General features: G+C 44.3%; 1 protein-coding gene across 1 annotated transcript; it reads right to left on the bottom strand.

Annotated features, from left to right (window-relative positions):
- Window positions 1-12,637: 12,637 nt before the first annotated feature.
- Window positions 12,638-20,190, bottom strand: LOC123395912 (putative F-box/LRR-repeat protein At5g38386). Its single transcript, XM_045090937.1, has 5 exons — window positions 20,004-20,190; window positions 19,248-19,351; window positions 13,496-14,332; window positions 13,268-13,420; window positions 12,638-13,185 (listed from the first exon to the last, which is right to left on the bottom strand). Exons 1-4 carry the CDS (start codon window positions 20,062-20,064, stop codon window positions 13,331-13,333), a joined length of 1,092 nt encoding a protein of 363 aa, XP_044946872.1. The 5' UTR covers window positions 20,065-20,190; the 3' UTR covers window positions 12,638-13,185; window positions 13,268-13,330.
- Window positions 20,191-20,427: the final 237 nt, after the last annotated feature.

Below are 20,427 nucleotides of genomic sequence, written 5' to 3'. Positions count from 1 at the left end.
TGGAATGGTTTGTGTTCAACCGCTGAGCTACTATAGCACCTAGGCTATAAGTCTTATTGTTATAAAGGCCTTCGCGCAAAACCGCAAGGTCTGGAGAGCTAAGTGATCCAGCCTCCCCACGGACAATCAAACATTTTCCCAGAAATAATGAGAAGTACCGAAGCACAGGAAAATGTATGCTAGCAATTCTAGTGCGAGACACTCCTCTCTCCTCTCCAACAGCAATAGTATCTATGAAAGCCTTCCACGGATCATGAATATCCCCAACATTAGGTAATTTTCACACATTGCAAAAATCCTGTAGTGTCATGCGCTTGGGGATATCGTATAACATGAACTCAACCATAGGAGGATTCTTCCTCGGATAAAAGTTGAATCTTTGAATGAAAATATTGGTGAGAAGGAGGTATTGTGGGCACTTATCTTCAACGAACGCGGTAAGACCTGCGTTCTCCACCAAGTAATAAAAGTCTTCATAAAGCCCAGCGACGCGCAAAAATTCATCACTTGGCCACTCGCACGCTCGAACTTCTGTGACTCGAGGAACCACGTACTTGGGGTGGTTCTTCTCATCCTCGTAGGGGTTACAGCTTGAAGAGCCTCTCAAGAACCTCCTCATCTTTTCCCTTTTCTGACTCTAAAAAATTCTGAAATTTTAAGAGACTTCGAAAGAAAAGTGAGTAAGGATTAACCCAACTCGTAGCAACTACTCCTACTAGTGCCTAGAGACCGTATCACGTGCTAAAACTACTTGGGACCAGCTAAAATCAATATTTCAAGCTCAAAAACAGGGTCACCAAGGTAGCAAGAATACGTGAAGGATAAAGCACTAGAGTAGAAACTAATTGGACCAATGGAGGAGTCACTTACCAAGGAGTAATTTCCCCAAAACAGTTCGGAGAATGGTGCTTTGAGCAAGGAGATCGAAAATCACAGCCAAATGAGCAAGAACACGGGTTTGAGCTGCGAAACGATTTTTTCTGGAGGTAGAAGAAGAGGATGGGAGCTGGAATGAGTGGAGGGGGTCCCTGTAGGCCCCACAAGCTTGGTAGCCGCGACCAGGGGGAGGCCGCAGCTACAGGGCTTGTGGCCCACTGGTGTGACCCCCAGGCCAGCTCTCAGTCCAAGTATTTTTCAAAAAAATCCAGAAAAATCATATTTGATTTTCAGGACCACCGGAGAATTTTTATTTTCGGGGTACTTTTCTCCGGGACGCTAAAACAGAAAACAGGAAAAACTAAACTAAATCTATCATTTTTCTTCTAAGCAACAGAAAGTGAAAGCTTAAAACAGAGGTATGTGACTCCTTGATTCATCCATTTCATGGTCAACGGAAGAAATCCGTCAATGGGGTTGATCAAATCCCCTCGACAAAACTTTTTCGAATCGCAAAAGGAAATGGAGAATTGTTGAATAGCCACTAAGTCACCTCAATGGGGATATGAATCTCCCCAACAAGCAAATCATACTTCATCTTAACACGAGGAATAGGGCATTCAAAGCTCCCAATAAGAATCGATGAAGTTTTTTTCATAGCATTGATGCAATGTACTTGATATCGTTTCTTCAGAAAGTGCACTGTATGCTCATTACCGTTGACATGGAAGGTGACATTGCCTTTGCTGCAATCTATAACAACCCTTGCGGTGTTTAAGAATGGTCTTCCAAGAATGATCGCCATGGCATCATCCTCAGGAATATCCAGGATAACAAAGTCCGTTAAGATAGTAACGTTAGCAACCACAACAGACACATGCTCGCAAATGCCGACAGGGAAAGCAGTTCATTTGTCGGCCATTTGCAGAGATATTTCAGTGGGTGTCAACTTATCCAGTTCAAGTCTATGATAAAGAGAGAGAGGCATAACACTAACACCGGCTCCAAGGTCACATAAGGCAGTTCTTACGTAGTTTCCTTTAATTGAGCAAGGTATAGTGGGCACTCCGGGATCACCAAGTTTCTTAGGAGTTCCACCTTTGAAAGTGTAATTGGCGAGCATGGTGGAGCTCTCAAGTTCTGGTATCTTCCGTTTATTAGTCACGATATCTTTCATGTACTTGGCATATGGAGACATTTTGAGCATATCAATTAACCGCATCTGCAGAAAGACAGGTCTCAACATTTCAATAAAGCGCTCAAAATCCTCATCATCCTTTTTCTTGGATGGCTTAGGAGGAAAGGGCATGGGTCTCTTCGATGGGCGGTAGATTTTTTACTTCTTCACATCTAATGCCTTTCTCTTGCATAGATTTCTTGGCTTCTTGCATATCTTCGGGACTGAGGAATAGAATACCTCTTTTCTTAGGAGTTGGCTTAGGGGGTGGTTCGGGAATAGTCCAAGCATTATCGTTGATCAAGATGTTATTCAGTAGGATCTCAGCTTGTTCTACAGTTTGTTCCCTAAAAACACAACCGGCACAACTATCTAGGTGGTCTCTAGAAACATCGGTAAGTCCGTTATAGAAGATATCAAGAATCTCGTTCTTCTTAAGAGGGTGATCAGGCAAAGCATTCTGTAGCTGGATGAGCCTCCCCCAAGCTTGTGGGAGACTCTCTTCTTTGAGTTGAACAAAGTTGTATATTTCCTGCAAGGCAGCTTGCTTCTTATGGGCAGGGAAATATTTCTCACAGAAGTAATAGACCATATCCTGGGGACTACTCACACATCCACGAGCAAGAGAAGTGAACCAGGCTTTAGCGTCATCCTTTAGAGAGAAAGGAAATAGCTTAAGGATATAGTAGTAGCGGATCTTCTCCTCACTAGTGAAAAGGGTGGCTACATCGTGTAGTTTGGTAAGATGGGCTACGACCGTCTCGGACTCATAATCGTGGAAAGGATCAGATTCGACTAGAGAGATTATCTCAGGGTCGACAGAGAATTCATAATACTCATCGATGATAAAGAAAGGTGAAGTGGCAAACTTCGGGTCGTATTTCATCCTAGCTTTCAGAGATTTTTCGTTCCACTTGAGAAGTAATTTCTCAGCGTCATAGGCATCCTTACACGCAAGAAAATCCTCAGCTATCACTCCCTCCATAACATAACCCTCAGGTATATCAGGCAATTCATATCTAGGAGAGCTAGATCTAGCAGGAGCAAAAGCAGGTTCTATCTCAATAGTATCGGCAGTTTCAGAAGCATCACGAGCATTGGCAGTAACTCTAGCAATGTGAGCATCAAGGAATACCCCTAGTGGCATAGCAGGCAAAGTAGTATCTCTAGCAGTATCAAGCATAGCATCATCAGGCAAAATAGCATCTCTAGCATCATCAGGCAAAGCAGTATCAAGCATAGCATCTCTAGCAGTATCAGGCATAGCATCTCTACCAGTATCAGGCATAGGCGACATATCAAGATTTCTAGCAAGAGGTGGTGTCACAAACTTACTCATAACTGAAGGTGAATCAAGTGCAGAGCTAGATGGCAGTTCCTTACCTCCCCTCGTAGTTGAGGGCAAGACTTTGGTTCTTGGATCTTTCAGATTCTTCATAGTGATCAGCAGATATAAATCCCAAGTTACTCAGAGAATATAGCTATCCTCTCCCCGGCAACGGCGCCAGAAAAGAGCTGCTAGCAGTCCCCGGCAACGGCGCCAGAAAAGAACTGCTTCCAGTTGCTCAACAATTAGCAATTCTCTTGCAATGGCCCACCAGTGTGTGGGATCGCGGCAGTTTTCGAGGGTAGAGTATTCAACCCAAATTTGTTGGTTTGACACGATGGGAGTGAAAGGATATTCTCCAGTATTAGCAGTTGAGTCGTCAGCTCAACCACACCTGAAAAATTAGTATCTGCAAGCAGGATAAGCAGCAAAGGTAGTATGGTAGCAACGGTGGCAGAAACGATCTGTTGACAAAGCAGACTATTCCTAACTGTTGTATCAATGGTGCGAGCAAAGTATTGTAGCAGGTAGCAGTAGTGTAACGAGTAACAGCAGTCGCAAGGAACAGAAGTAGTGATAGCAGTAGCAAGTAGCAACAGTAGCAAGTAACAGCAACAGCAAGACAAACTCGTAGGCAATGGATCGGTGATTTGTTGGATGACATTCATCATGCAATAGTTATAACACGGAGAGATATGTGGCTAGCTCTCGTTCGTCAATGTGATGTAGGCATGCATTCCGTGTGTAGTCATACGTGCTTAGGGAAAAGAACTTGCATGACATCTATTGTCCATCCCTCCCGTGGAAGCGGGGTCCAAATGGATACTACGGGATATTAAGGTTCTCCTTTTAATAAAGAACCGGACCAACGCATTAGCACTTGGTGAACACATGAACTCCTCAAACTATGGTCATCACCGGGAGTGGTTCCGGTTATTGTCACTCTGGGGTTGCCGGATCATAACACATAGTAGGTAACTACAACTTGCAAGATCGGACCTAAAACACACATATATTGGTGACAACATAATAATTTCATATCTGAAATCATGGCACTCGGGCCCTAGTGACAAGCATTAAGCATGGCAAAGTAGTAGCAACATCAATCTCAGAACATAGTGGATACTAGGGATCAATCCCCATCAAAACTAACTCGATTACATGATAGATCTCATCCTACTCATCACCACCCAGTGAGCCTACGAATAGATTACTCACAAACGATGAAGAGCTTCATGGAATTGGAGAGGGAAGAAGGTTGATGATGACGATGGCAACGATCTCCTTGATCTGGAGCCCAAAATGGACTCCAGATCTGCCCTCCAGGGCAAGAACGGGATGTGGCGGCGCCTCTGGATCGTGAAACGCGATGAAATCTTCTCTCTTGATTTTTTCTGGGATGAAAGGGAATAAATAGCGCTGGAATTGGGGGCGGCAGAGCCACGTGGGCCCCACAAGCCCTGACGGCGCGGCCTGGGGGGTGGCCGCGGCCATAGGGCTTCTGGCCCACTGGCTCACCCCATTTATTAACGCATTTATTAACGCTTTCGCTTAGCGATCTACAAGGGTATGTGGATCCGACCTCCCTCTCATAGACGATCATCACCATGATAGGTCTTCGTGTGCATAGGAAAAATTGTGTTTCCCATGCAACATTTCCCAATAGTGGCATCATGAGCTAGGTTCATGTGTAGATGATATCTCGAGTAGAACACAAAAGAGTTTGTGGGCGTTTATGTTCTTTTTGCTGCCCCCTTAGTCTTTTCTCGATTCGGCAGTATTGTTGGATTGAAGCGGCCCGGACCAACCTTACTCGTACGATTATGAGAGACCGGTTTCATCGACTAACATGTGCATAAAGATGACTGGCGGGTGCCTGTTTCTTCAACTTTAGTTGAATCGGATTTGACCGAGGCGGTCATTGGAGAAGTTTAAATAGCAAATTGCATACCACCGTAGTGGCTTTGTGTAAGTAAGATGCGATCATACTAGATACCCATAGCAGCCACGTAAAACATGCAACAACAAATTAGAGGACATCTAACTTGTTTTTGCAGGGTATGCATGTGATGTGATATGGCCAATGACATGATATGATATATTGGATGTATGAGATGATCATGTTGTAATAGTTAAATATTGACTTGCACGTCGATGCTACGGCAACCTGAAGGAGACATAGGGTTGTCTTTAAAACTAACGTTTGTGCTTGCAGATGTGTTTACTATATTGTTAGGTAGTAGCTTTAGTAGTTATAGCATAGATAGCACGACAACCTCGATGGTGGCAAAATGATGGAGATCATGATGATGGAGATCATGGTGTGGTGCCGGTGACGATGAAGTTCATGCCAGTGCTTTGGTGATGGAGATCAGGAAGCACAAGATCATGGCCATATCATGTCACTTATGATTTGCATGTGATGTTAATCCTTTTATGCACCTTATTTTGCTTAGAACGACGGTAGCATTATAAGGTGATCCCTCACTAAAATTTCAAGATAAAATTGTGTTCTCCCCAACTGTGCACCGTTGTGACAGTTCGTCATTTCAAGACACCACGTGATGATCGGATGTGATAGACTCAACGTTCACATACAACGGGTGCAAAACAGTTGCACACGAGGAACACTCAGGTTAAACTTGACGAGCCTAGAATGTATAGACATAGCCTCAGAACACAAGAGACCGAAAGGTCAAGCATGAATCATATAGTTGATTGATCAACATGGAGATGTTCACCACTGAAACTATACTCAACTCAGTTGATGATCGGACTTGAGTTAGTGGATTTGGATCATGCGCCACTCGAATCACTAGAGGGATGTCTATTTGAGTGGGAGTTCTTAAGTAATATGATTTATTGAACTAATTATCATGAACATAGTCAAAAGGTCTTTGCAAATTATATTGTAGTTTGCGATGTAGCTCTACTGTTTTTTTGTATGTTCCTAGAGAAAATTTAGTTGAAAGATGATAGTAGCAATTTTGCTGACTGAGTCCATAGACTGAGGATTGTTCTCATTGTTGCGCAGAAGGCTTATGTCCTTAATGCACCGCTCGGTGTACTGCACCTCGAGTGTCGTCTGTGGATGTTGCGAACATCTGACATACACGTTTTTGATGACTACGTAATAGTTTAGTGCGTAATACTTAACGGCTTAGCAGTAAGGCGCCGAAGACGTTTTGAACGTCACGGAACATATGAGATGTTCTAAGAGATGAAATTGGGATTTCATGCTCGTGCCCTTGTCGAGAGGCATGAGACCTCCGACAAGATTCTTTTTCTATAAAGTAAAGGAGAAAAGCTCAATCGTTGAGCATGTGCTCAGATTGTCTGAGTACAACAGTCGCTTGAATCAGGTGGGAGTTAATCTTCCAGATGAGATAGTGATGGTTCTCCAAAGTCACTGCCACCAAGCTACTAGAGCTTCGTGATGAACTATAACATATCAAGGATAGATATGATGATCTTTGAGCGATTCGCAATGTTTGACACTGCGAAAGTAGAAATCAAGAAGGAGCGTCAATTGTTGATGGTTAGTAAAACCACTAGTTTCAAGAAGGGCAAGGGCTAGAAGGGATACTTCATGAAATGGCAAACCAGTTGCTGCTCTAATGAAGAAACCCAAGGTTGAACCCAAACCCGAGACTAAGTGCTTCTGTTATGAGGGGAACGGTCACTGAGACGGAACTACCCTAGATACTTGGTAGATGAGAAGGTTGGCAAAGTCGACTAAAGTATATTGGATAGACCTGATATTGATGTGTACCTTACTAGTATTCCTAGTAGCACCAGGGTATTGGATACCGGTTCAATTGTTGAGTGTTAGTAACTCGAAGTTATAGCTACGGATTAAAAGGATACTAGCAAGGGTGAGGTGACAATGTGTGTTGGAAGTAATTCTAAGGTTGATGTGATCAAACATCGCACGCTCCCTCTACCATCGGGGTTGATGTTAAACCTAAATAATTGTTATTTGGTGTTTGCATTGAGCATGAACATGATTGGATTGTGTTTATTGCAATACAATTATTCATTTAAAGAGAATAATGGTTATTCTATTTGCTTGAATAATTACCTTCAATGGTTTACTGAATCTCGATCGTAGTGCTACACATGTTCATAATATTGATGCCAAAAGATACAAAGTAGTAATGATAGTACCACTTACTTGTGGCACTGCCACTTGAGTCATGTTGGTATAAAATGCATGAAGAAGATCCATGCTGATGGATCTTTGTACTCACTCATTTTTGAAACGTTTGAGACATGCAAACCATGCATGTTGGTATAAACGCATGAAGAAACTCCATGCAGATGGATCGTTTGGACTCACTTGATTTTGAATCACTTGAGATATGCAAATCATACCACATGGGCAAGATGACTAAAGGCCTCGTTTTCCAGTGAGATGGAACAAGAAAGTAATTTGTTGGAAGTAATACATTTTTGATGTGTGCAGTCCAATGAGTGTTGAGGCACGCACTGGATATCATTATGTTCTTATTTCACTGACGACTTGAGTAGATACAGGAGTATTTACTTGATGAATCACAAGTCTGAAATATTGAAAAGTTCAAAGCTATTTTAGAGTGAATATCGTTGTGACAAGAGGATAAATTGTCTACGATATGATCATAGAGATGAATATTTGAGTTGCGAGTTTTGGTACACAGTTAAGACAATGTGGAAATTATTTCACAATTCATGCCACCTAGAACACCATAGTGTGATGGTGTGTCTGAACGTCATAGCCGCGCCCTATTTGATATGGTGCATACTATGATGTCTCTTATCGAATTACCACCATCGTTTATGGGTTATGCATTAGAGACAACCGCATTCACTTTAAATAGGGCACCACATATTTCCATTGAGATGACACCGTATGAACTATGGTTTGGAGAAACCTAAACTATTGTTTCTTAAAAGTTTGGGGTTGCGATGCTTATGTGGAAAAGTTTCAGCATGATAAGCTCGAACCCAAAGTGGATAAATGCATCTTCATAGGACACCCAAAACAGTTGGGTATACCTCCTATCTCAGATCTGGAAGCAAAGTGTTTGTTTCTAGAAATGGGTCCTTTCTCGAGGAAAAGTTTCTCTCGAAAGAATTGAGTGGGAGGGTACTAGAACTTGATGAGGTTATTGAACTATCGCTTCAACCAGTGTGTAGCAGGGCGCAGGAAGTTGTTCATGTGGCGCCTACGCCAATTGAAGTGGAAACTGATGATAGTGATCATTAAGCTTCGAATCAAGTTACTACAAACCTCGTAGGTCGACAAGGTCGCGTACGGCTACAGAGTGGTACGGTAACCCTGCCTTGGAGGTCATGTTGTTGAACAACAATGAACCTACGAGCTATGGAGAAGCGATGGTGGACCTGGATTCCGACAAATGGCTGGAGGCCATGAAATCCGAGAGAGGATTCGTGTATAAAACAAAGTGTAGACTTTGGAAGAACTACTTGATGGTCGTAAGACTATTAAGTACATATGGATCTTTAAAAGGAAGACAGACAATGATGGTGAAAAGCCACCATTAAGAAAGGCTCGACTTATCGCAAAGATGTTTCCGACAAAGAGTTGACTATGATGAGACTTTCTCACTCGTAGCAATGCTAAAAGTCTGTTGGAATTATGTTACCATTGTTGCATTATTTATGAAATATTACACATAGGATGTCAAAACATTGGTTCCCCGATAGTTTCCTTGACGAAAGGTTGTATGCGATACAACCAGAAGGTTTTGTCGATCCCAAGGATGCTAACAAGTGTGCAAGCTCCAGCGATCCTTCTATGGACTGCTGCATGCATCTCGGAGTTGGAATATACGCTTTGATGAGATGATCAAAGCTTTTGGGTTTATACAAGGTTTATGAGAAACTTGTATTTCCAAAGAAGTGAGTGGAAGCACTATAGAATTCCTGATAAGTATATGTGGTTGACATATTGCTGATCGGAAGTAATGTAGAATTTCTATAAAGCATAAAGGGTTGTTTGAAAGGAGTTTTTCAAAAGGAAACCCTAGATGGAGCTACTTGAACATTGAGCATCAAGATCTATAGGGATAGATCAAAACGCTTAATAGAACTTTCAATGAAATGCATGCCTTGACAAGCTTTTGAAGGAGTTCAAAATAGATCAGCAAAGAAGGAGTTCGTGGTTGTGTTGTGAAGTGTGAATTTTATTAAGACTCAAAACCTGACCACGACAGAAGAAAGAGAAAGGACGAAGGTCGTCCCCTATGCCTTAGCCGTAGGATCTATAGTATGCTATGTTGTGTACCGCACCTAATGGGTGCCTTGCCATGAATTTGTCAAGGGGTACGAAAGTGATCCACGAATGGATTACTGGACAGCGGTCAAAAGTTATCCTTAGTAACTAGTGGACTAAGGAAAAAAATCTCGATTATGGAGGTGTTAAAAGAGTTCGTCGTAAAGAGTTACGTCGATGCAAGCTTTGACACTAATTCGAATAACTATGAGTAGTAAACTGGATTCTTATAGTGGAGCAGTCATTTGGAATAGTTCCAAATGGTACGTAGTAGCAGCATCTACATGATAACATGGAGATTTGTAAAGCACACACAGATCTGAAAGGTTCAGACTCGTTGACTAAAACCTCTCTCACAAGCAAGACGTGATCAAACCCCGGAACTGTATGGGTGTTGGATTCGTTAAAATCACATAGTGATGTGAACTAGATTATTGACTCTAGTGCAAATGGGAGACTGTTGGAAATATGCCCTAGAGGCAATATTAAATTGGTTATTATTATATTTCCTTGTTCATAATAATCGTTTATTATCCATGGTAGAATTGTATTGATTGAAAACTCAAATACATGTGTGGATACATAGACAACACACTGTCCCTAGTGAGCCTCTAGTTGACTAGCTCGTTCATCAAACATGGTAAAGGTTTCCTGGCCATAGGCAAGTGTTGTCACTTGATAATGGGATCACATCATTGGGAGAATGATGTGATGGACAAGACCCAAACTATAAACGTAGCATATGATCGTGTCAGTTTATTTGTACTGTTTTCTGCATGTCAATGTATCTATTCCTATGACCATGAGATCATGCAACTCCCGGACACCGGAGGAATACCTTGTGGGTTATCAAACGGCGCAACGTAACTGGGTGACTATAAAGGTGCTCTACAGGTATGTCCAAAGGTGTCTGTTGGGTTGGCATGGATCAAGACTGGGATTTGTCACTCCGTGTGATGGAGAGGTATCTCGGGGCTCACTCAGTAATACAACATCACAACAATCCTTGCAAGCAATGTGACTAAGGATTTAGTTACGGGATCTTGTACTACGGAACGAGTAAAGAGACTTGTCGGTAACGAGGCTGAACTAGGTATAGAGATACCGACGATCGGATCTCGGGCAAGTAACATACCGAAGGACAAAGGGAACATCATACGGGGTTAACTGAATCCTTGACATAGAGGTTCAACCGATAGAGATCTTCGTAGAATACGTGGGAGCCAATATGGACATCCAGGTCCCGCTATTGGTTATTGACCAGAGAGTGTCTCAGGTCATGTCTGCATAGTTTCGAACCCGTAGGGTCTACACACTTAAGGTTCGGTGACGTTTCGGTATAGTTGAGTTATATGTGTTGGTGACCGAAGTTTTGTTCGGAGTCCCGGATGAGATCCCGGACATCACAAGGGTTTCCGGAATGGTCCGAAAATGAAGATTGATATATAGGAAGTTGGTATTTGGATTTCGGAAGGTTTTCGGGCATTGCTGGCAGTGTACCGGGAGTGACGAATGGGTTTCGAAGGCCCACTGGGTGGGCCCACCATGTCCCAAGGGGTCCACATGGGTTTATTAGATGCGCAATAAGGCATAATGGGCTCACAAAGTCATCCAAGGAAAGCCCATAAGGAAAAAGTGGAAAATCCAAAGGAGGTGGGAAATTTAGGAAGGAGTCCTAATCCAATTGGGATTGGAGGAGAACTCCTCCCTCCTCCACTTCGGCCGACCCAAGGGAGCCTCCCTTGTGGCGCAAGGCTGCCTCCTCCCTCCTCTTACATATACTAGAGGTTTAGGGCTTTTGAGACACAACTTTGCCATGTGCTGCCCTCTCCTCTAGATCGGTTTTCTGCGGAGCTCGGGCGGAGCCCTGCAGGAATAGATCACCACCACCACCGGAGCGCCGTCACGCTGTCGGGGAACTCATCTACTTCCCCGTCTCTCTTGCTGGATCAAAAAGACGGAGATCGTCATCGAGTTGTACGTGTGCGGGACGCGGAGGTGTCATCCGTTCGGCACTTGATCGGGACGGATCACGAGACGGTTCGTGGGACGGATCGTGGGATGGTTCGTGGGACGGATCGTGAAGACGTACCACTACATCAACCGCGTTTATTAACGCTTCCGCTTAGCGATCTACAAGGGTATGTGGATCCGATCTCCCTCTCGTTTGATCATCACCATGGTAGGTCTTCGTGTGCGTAGGAAATTTTTTGTTTTCCATGCAACGTTTCCCAATAGAATGCACCATCTGTGGTGAGGCAGCGACGCCGGATCCAAGCAGCATTTGTGCCGACGCAATGCATTCCGGCCGTTGCGAGTCCGAGCGCCGTCGTCGGGCGACCGACTCCCGGGAGCGGCGGAGCGCAAGCCGAACAACCATCTCCTCCTAGGACGGCGTGGGATGAGCTCGTGGTCAACGGATCTCAAGGTGAAGGACTTGGATCTGTTGCCCGCCATGCCAAAGAAGGCCGGAGATCGCCGAATGAGGGCTTGGGCGACGGATGGGAGTGGAGTAAAATGGCTAGGTCTTGGTCCGACAAGCGGATGGGGACGAATATATGTGGGGTCGATGCGGGCTTGCACGAGCCAGACCTGCTCGGGCGCCCCTATATTTGGGTTGGGTATGAGGGGTGCCGGTCAACCCAAGCGTTTGAGGCACCCTTCATGACCAAGCGACCTGCCCTCGCATTTGACAAGGGTTTAGGACGCCCGGGTGTAGATGCTCTTAAAGTGTGATATGATTTCTTCTATACCTTGGCATGCACATCCCCACCCTGTCATGCTGCGTTGATGGGTGGTTTGCTCGATACTTTAACTTTCTCTCCCGTTGCAACGCACATGCATATGTGCTAATACAAAATGAAAATCATTACATATGGATCCTACTTCCTATATTTTATCTATTTGGTATCACTAATGCTGATAAACTTTGCCAAATTTTATGTTCTTTTTGAAGAAAAAAATCCATACTCATTAAGGGTAGTGGCAATACAAGAACCTACTAGTTACATGTTAAACATTGGGTTTAGGGTATATAATTAACCCGGGCAGCAGCAGAAGCAAGGTTCCTCAATGTTCTAATTTAACTTATACATGAATCATAGGGTACTTATGATAACTTGAATATGAAGTTCGAGATCATGAGACCGATTCAAGGTCATTGCATCGGCGGCAAGGCTCCACAACATTTAGCTTGACTCCAGAGGGAACTTTTGGCTCAACATATGTCTTTATAGCCAAGAGGCCTTTACGAGCTTCCACCATAAATTCCTCGTGCAACAGCAAGCACTTTCCAGTATAGTTGGTTAAACAGCTACCCCAAGAATGTCCTCGTGTGGTGTCCAATGTAAGGCACTCAAGTGACGTCGTATTCTCAATGATATGGCAAGTCAGCTCAACTAAGCTCTTCGCAGAGGAGAAACCAATGATCTTCACTGTCTTAAGGCTACCATGGCGGTGTCCTGGCATCTCCCTCAAATGTGATGTATCTCCCATGATTGAATCTTGCAACATTATCATCTGCAACACCTAAAGATGACAGGCCAAATGGCTGGATTAATAGTTCCATTATTAAAACTAAATATCCTTGCAAGACGGACAATGGACTTACGTTCATGACAAGGGTCTCCAAAGAAGGAGAAGCGTCAAAAAGGGATATTAGAGAACAATAGTCCTAGGTAGGGGGAAATGCCGCTGCACTAAGATCAACACTCAAGTACTTAAGATGTAAGAATTTGCTAGGTAGCACGGGTGTATCAATCATCTGCACAAAGATATCTCACATCAATCATACTATGTATATCAACAGTCTAAAGATACCTAAAGATATAGTGTATACCTCATAAGATGAGCATATGGTAAGAGCTTCAACATATTGCAAGCTAGACGGGAAATCGGCACAAACATAGCTGACAGCACCAGGAAAGGACATGACGAGCTTCTTCAATTGCAATGCTACTCCAAGTGGTAGTTGTACTTGGGTGTGACTCCTAAACTGAAAATTATAAAGGTTTTGAGCTTTTATCTCTATAACATGCAGCAGGCTGCAATCAAACACTTCCAGATATTCGAGTTGTTGCAGATGAAATGGTATCTTCAAGCAACTTATATTCTTGCAACACCTGAGTTTCAACCGCTGCAAAGCAAAAGAATTGTGAAGAAGAGACCCCAACTGGTCCCCCGTGATATCAACATCACACAACTCAAGTCTTGACAAGTTTTTCAAGCACAGCCCGGTAGTTGAAGAGAAAGCACAACAAGAAAGATTTATATACTGAATTGAGTTTCCACTTTCATTAGCTAAAACTGACCACGGAAAGTTGTAATATCTTCCTGATTTTGTAGATAGTTGAACAGTGAGTTCTTCAATCCCCGGTGTAACAACAATCTGAAGCCATCTATCAAGGTTACAGACCTGGTCACTGTAAAGACGGAAAACAATCTCAACTCTCTTTGTGACAATGCATGAGCGGTTTTTTAAAATTTGGTCGACTTTGCTGGTGAAATTTCTAGTTATTTCATCCCCTCCACATGATCTTTTATCAATGCCCAATGCTTTCATACTGAAATCAAGGTTTGGATGGCATCTCCAAAAACGTTGAAATACATTTGACACACAAGCAGCTCGAGCAGCATCTCGCATTGGCAGTAGAAAATATATATGACACCAGATATCCTGCATGCACAAGAATGTGAGAAAAACTGGACATGGCCAGGTATAATTATTTTAAATGGACAAAAGAAATAAAGAAAACCATGTCGAGTAACATTTTAACCTAAGTGCCTGCACATGATTGCAACATGATACACAGTCATACCGTGCAATTGTGCTGATTTCTGAGTGAAGGGTGGTTACTTTCCTAAATTTCTTATTATAGTAGTTCTAAAAGAATAGTCTTTCGGTTTCAAAAAAAAAAAAGTATAGTCTTAGTATCAGCTAGTAAATACGAGTGAAACCATTGTATTCCATCAAACTCACATGTACGCACGTTCATGACGAATGGCGAGGCGAGTTCATAGACACAGAGCACCACCACTAACTTCATAGACACAATCATACAACCTAACTTTGTAATGATAGCAAATTAAATCACTACTTAGAGCATCTACAACCGGACGCCTCAAATGATCCCTCATACGTCCACGGACGCGCCCGATCAATGACCGGACAGGAGAGAGAAGGAAAAAAGTGACCCAACCGGACCCCTCGTATCATCCCTATACGTCTGGGCTGTCCGCGAACCCTCATATCTGTTAGTAAGTATTAGTATTAGGAGTCCTTATTAGTCTACTAGTATTAGTCTAGGAGTCCTTATTAGTCTATGTTTACTTTCCTTGCACCTTAAGTCATGTGTAATATATATATGCCCCTTGGGCCTTCAATATAGACAAGTTGCTTTCCTAACATGGTATTAGAGATATTCCTCATTTTCTTTCGGGCGCCGCAACTCGTCCTCCTGATCCCCCCCGCTGCTTCTCCCGCTGGACCCGCTCCTCCCGCTGAACCAGATCGCTGCTGCAGCTCCTCCCGCTGGACCAGATTGCTGCTGCAGCTCCTCCCGCTGGAACCCAGCTCCTCCTGCTGGACCAGATTGCTGCTGCAGCTCCTCCCGCTGGAACCCAGCTCCTCCCGTGCAGATCAAGACGTTTCCTCCCGTGGCTGATTCCTTGCATCAGCCAGATCAAGACGTTTCCTCCCGTGGCTGATTCCTTCCATCAGCCAGATCAAGACGTTTCCTCCCATCCAAGTCGAGGCACCTGATCCGATCCAGCCTCTCCAATCCTGCCGATCTCGCCGCCCTCAGGCCCGCTGCTCCTGGCCGCCCCGCTTCTCCATCTTCAGCCACGCAGGCCCGCAGCTCCTGGCCCACCTGCAGGAGGCCGCTCCCGCAGGCTGATCTGGAGGCCGCTCCTCAGCTTCCTGCCGATCTCACCGCCCCGCCTCTCCCGATCGCAAGGCCCGCTCGGTTCCCTCTGGATCAGTTCCTCCAATCTCGTGCTGATTCAGGCAGGCTGCTCGTGATCTAAAAAAAAGTAAAAAAAAATTGTCTTCATCATGAGTATCGGGCTACATTGCTGTTCCTCGCTGTTCGGTGATCTTTGATGGCACTAACTACACCGAGTTCACTGGCTTCATGCACATTCACATGCGTGGCCTTCACCTATGGGGTTTTCTTTCTGGCGAGGTCTGCTGTTCGCCATGTCCGGTTCCTCCCGTAGCTCCCACTCCGCTGACCCCACCGGCTCTTGCTGCGGATGCTCCTCAGGCTGCGAAGGATGCGGCTAAGCTTGCTGATGACGCCGATGTGCATGCTTATGATGTGAAGGTCGTGGCTTATGAGGAGGCTCTTAAGGTGTATCGTGCTGCTCTGACTGTTTACACCCAGTGGCTGGATGATGATGCTCGTGATGCAGCCGTTCTCACTGCTAGTGTTCTGCCTCAGTTTGCTTCTGAGTTTCTGGGCCTTCCGACTGCATCTGAGATGTGGACCCGCCTTCGTCAGCGCTATAAGCCCTCTGGTGACGCCTTATACCTATCTGTGATTCGTCAGGAGCATGATCTTCAGCAGTGTGACTCTACTGTTGATGACTTCTACGCACAGAGTTCTGCCATCTGGCGCCAGCTAGATTCTCTTCGCACTGCTGGCTGTCGTACTTGCCCCTGTTGCCAGGCTGTCCAGGCCAACTTGGAGTTTCATCGCGTCTATGAGTTCCTTTCTCGGCTCCGTAAGGAGTTTGAGCCCCAGCGTGCTCAGTTGTTTGCTCGTGGCCGCATTTCTCTCATGGAGGCGCTTTCTGAGATTCGTGCTGAGGAGACTCGCTTACGTGGTGCTGGTTTGCTGGAGGTTCCCTCGGTGCTCGCTGCGCGGGCTACTTCTACGCCACCTGCTGCACCGACCACTTCTCGCTCGAGTGCTCCGCCGCTGTTGCCCACTCCCTCTGGAGGCTCAGGTCGCCCCTGTCCACATTGTGACTACTGCAACAATGATGGTCATATTGAGTCCCACTGCTACACGAAGAAGAACCACTTGCGCCAGGCGCAATCATCATCTACAGAGACTTCGTCATCTACCTCAACTGCTTCAGCCATCGCTTTGACTGAGCAGGATATTCTGAGACTTGAGCGACTGCTCGCTGCTTCAGGTTATTCCTCGACGGGTACTGCTGGTATTGTGACTCAGGCTTCCCGCACTGAGCAACCACCTTCTACACAGTCAGGACCGTCTCACGCACACTCTGGTTGGAATTGGCCTTCGCCGCCATGATACATTTTTTCTCTTCCGCTGCCATCATCTCTAATCTAGTGTGTGTTTTCTAGTTTTCTTTGTTTTCCGCTGCGTCCACCAAATCCGTTGATATTTTGGGTTTTCTCATGCCATGCGAGTCCACCATAACTTAGTCCGTGAGCCTTTCTCCGGTCCTGATCCTTTCTATGCAACTTTTGTGGCCTATTTGCCCTTGTTGTTTTCTATAGGATTTTCTGGACTTCTTTTGCATTGTCGATCTATGTCCATCGTGCCTTATCCGCTGAGCTTCCTTCGCCGACGATTGTCGTGGACTATGATTTTCTGCACAATGCTGTATTCCTCTCGATGTGCCATCTTCTTTTGACAACCCATCTTCTCCTGATACTTTTGTTCTATCTTCATGTGATGCGGTGTCTACCTCTGATGTGCCATCTCTTCGTTATCTCCTTCGGCGACTCGACAAGTTTTGAAGACTCTTCATGCTACGACGACACTCTCAAGACGCGGATTTGGATTATCATTGTTTTTAGTATTACACTTCTTCAAATGCAATGCTATTGCATACGCTTTGCATTTGAGGGGGGTGTTAGGAAGTATTAGTATTAGGAGTCCTTATTAGTCTACTAGTATTAGTCTAGGAGTCCTTATTAGTCTATGTTTACTTTCCTTGCACCTCAAGTCATGTGTAATATATATATGCCCCTTGGGCCTTCAATATAGACAAGTTGCTTTCCTAACAATATCCATCTCAAATATGGGGAGGATATGAGGGCTCGCGGACGCGCCCGGGCTCGCCCGGTCAGTCCGCCACATAGGACGTGACCCCACTCCGGACCACCTATTTTCTTTTCTTTATTGGTTCTCTTCTTTCTCTCTCTTCCTCTCCACCAATCACGTGCAAGTGACCGTACATATGAGGAAGAAAATGAGGAGTGTGGCTGCGCTGACGGACAAATAGAGGACACGCCCGGTCACTGACCGGACGCGTCCGGGGTGTTTAGGGGGTCATATTTGTAATGTCCGGCTGTAGATACTCTCATACAGAGCACCAGCCACAAACACCAGCATAAAATGTTGCAGTGCAGTAGCCTTAGCAGACTAGCACTTGGAACAATAGTGACATATTCAAAAATATTCCGTCCAAATTGAGCACTTTTCAGTTCTGGTAGTATGGACACATATAACTTACATGGTCCTAAGCTCGCTCATAATTTCGGTGTGATCATGTTAACTGGATATGTAGAAGTGCAAAACAAAGAAGGATGGAGATAACTGTGCCACTGCAGAAGAAGTTTCCTCTATAAAAAATATCATTTCACTACAGGAAATGAGCAGCTCACCTTGTATCATAAGGGTTTTCGCTCAAACTACTGTCGGTCAAGATTATTTACTGGTTAAAGAGCCCAATGTCAATTGGAGTAGGAAAATAGTGCAGTCAAAATATTTGTTTTTTAATGGAAGGGAGTTGTATAAAAAATAGCATCATAAGTCAAATTATTAGTAGATACAGACACTCAGGATATAAACTGTAGCAAGCATGGGCACAGAAATGGTTACTCATCTGAATTAAAAAATGTATCAAGGAAAGGATGGGGCCTCTGTAGATATGTTTGGAAGATCTATCATGAAGATTGAGTTTTAACTGTCAAGGACGGCATGTGCTAGGCAAGGAAGAAGCTAACAATAATTTGGCTATTTTTTATTTATTTTCTGAACAAAGTTTGTTAGGAGGACCTTTAAAAAATAAAACTTGGTCCTTCACTTTTACACACAGGACTTGGATCAAACAAAAGAAACACAATCGAGTCATCTATCAGGAGACGATGACTGTTATCACTGACAAAAGCACACCTTACCAACACGAGCAGAGCTACTCTCAACTTGTTTGCTGAGGACACCCGACCAAGGCGGCAAGGGGAGAAGGGTCTCCAAAATATGGAGGCTGAACAATGAGGTGAAGGGGATTGGCGTCAGGCCTCGCAGCCGGTGATGATCAACCCTCGGCACCGCATATCAGAGTATTTAAAATACCAGTATGCACAAACAGCAGGACACTGAATCGAGATTTCAAACCATAAACCACACCAAGAAAAACACAAGACACTGCTAAGAGAAGTATCTCTATGAAATCTACCCCTCCTTACTAAGACAAGAGGGAATCTAACACTCATGACAGACATTTTTCTGCAGGCAGTTCAAAGAAAACAAAGCTAATAATGTTGTAGGTTTGCGGCAGGTTGCAGCACTAAGGATATATTCATACTAAATACTTCACCAAGCACAGCTCAACCAATTAGTATAGTTAGAGCATTCATAGCCCATGATCACCGTTTCATGGCGTACCTCTGGAAGATGTGGCCCACGGCATTGTGTTTCACCACCTTGGGAACAATCGTCTTGTTTGCAGGTTGAGTCCTTTATGTGAACCGTTGAATCAGCTGGTCTGTCTGCAATACATAATGCATGATTACAGGTGGAAAGTTATAAGAAAAAAGTGAAGCATGCATATGCACGTGCTGAAATAGAAATAGTTTTTCTCATCCAACTTTAGTCAACGGAAATAACACTTTTCGAGCTAGACATCCAGGTTTCAATTAAAGAAAAAGACTTTTGAATGAGCATATGCATTGGCATAAAACATTGCAATACCAACCAAGTATATCGTCGGGGTACTCAAACAAATAAAACAAGACAGGGGAACACATCATCCAGAGGGCGCATAGACAGTCGACATGGGCTCCCCTCTGTTGTATTGCCAATGACGTCTGAGGCCCCGTACCGACTAAGCAAAGCAGCCACCTGCTAACTTTAGCATGGAAGACACATGGGGCCTCTCAAATCCAATATATGTTTACTGTCTATACTGATATTATTTGAGTGTCTATATTGATGTTATTAACATGGGTACATATGAACCACACACAAAAAATTAGATATTTCCACAAAATCCTTTTACACCACCACAGAAACCTAGCTTACGCAAACAGTTTTCCTATCCTATGAAAAAAAAAATCAACCTAAAAGAATCTGCTTACCTTACCTGGTCTTGTTCCCTAAGACTGGGGTCCAGGTGAAAATACCAGCAAGGCGGTGACTTACCATGGGCTTGGATTTGCCGGTGACGACTTTCCTGCTGCATCCACATCACTCGATTGAGCATCAGCTGACTTATGATGCGACGAGACCTAGGGTCGAGAAATCTCGATTTGGATCAAACACGGCGCGAGGGGAAATTGCGTCGGCGCCGGCGTCGGCGGAAGGGTAGAGTAGTGTCTTGATAACCTACTCAGGCCAGGGCACCCACCCCACCGATCTCACGGAAACATAAGGTACTTTGATACGGACCGTCAGCGAGCACAGCTTCCGACTCGTTGAACTGGCAGGCCCACGCGCGCGGGAGGCCACAGCCTCTTTTTCTATTTTTCTTGTATGTTTTTTGTTTGTGTTTTTCTTTTATTTTTGTACTTTTATTTATACTTTCAGATACTCTAAATTTAAATATAAGTATATATACACATATAAT

Source organism: Hordeum vulgare, chromosome 5H (assembly GCF_904849725.1).
Source record: "Hordeum vulgare subsp. vulgare chromosome 5H, MorexV3_pseudomolecules_assembly, whole genome shotgun sequence".
NCBI lineage: Eukaryota > Viridiplantae > Streptophyta > Magnoliopsida > Poales > Poaceae > Hordeum > Hordeum vulgare.
Note: the sequence above shows the minus strand (reverse complement) of the source record. Positions and strands in the feature narration are given on the sequence as shown.

Coding starts and splice junctions, on each gene's coding strand:
- LOC123395912 (XM_045090937.1), bottom strand. CDS start 20,064: ATGCTCAATCGAGTGATGTGGATGCAGCAGGAAAGTCGTCACCGGCAA. Junction 19,352..20,003: donor CCGGCAAATCCAAGCCCATG/GTAAGTCACCGC, acceptor TATGTATTGCAG/ACAGACCAGCTGATTCAACG. Junction 13,421..13,495: donor CCATATGCTCATCTTATGAG/GTATACACTATA, acceptor ATCTTTGTGCAG/ATGATTGATACACCCGTGCT.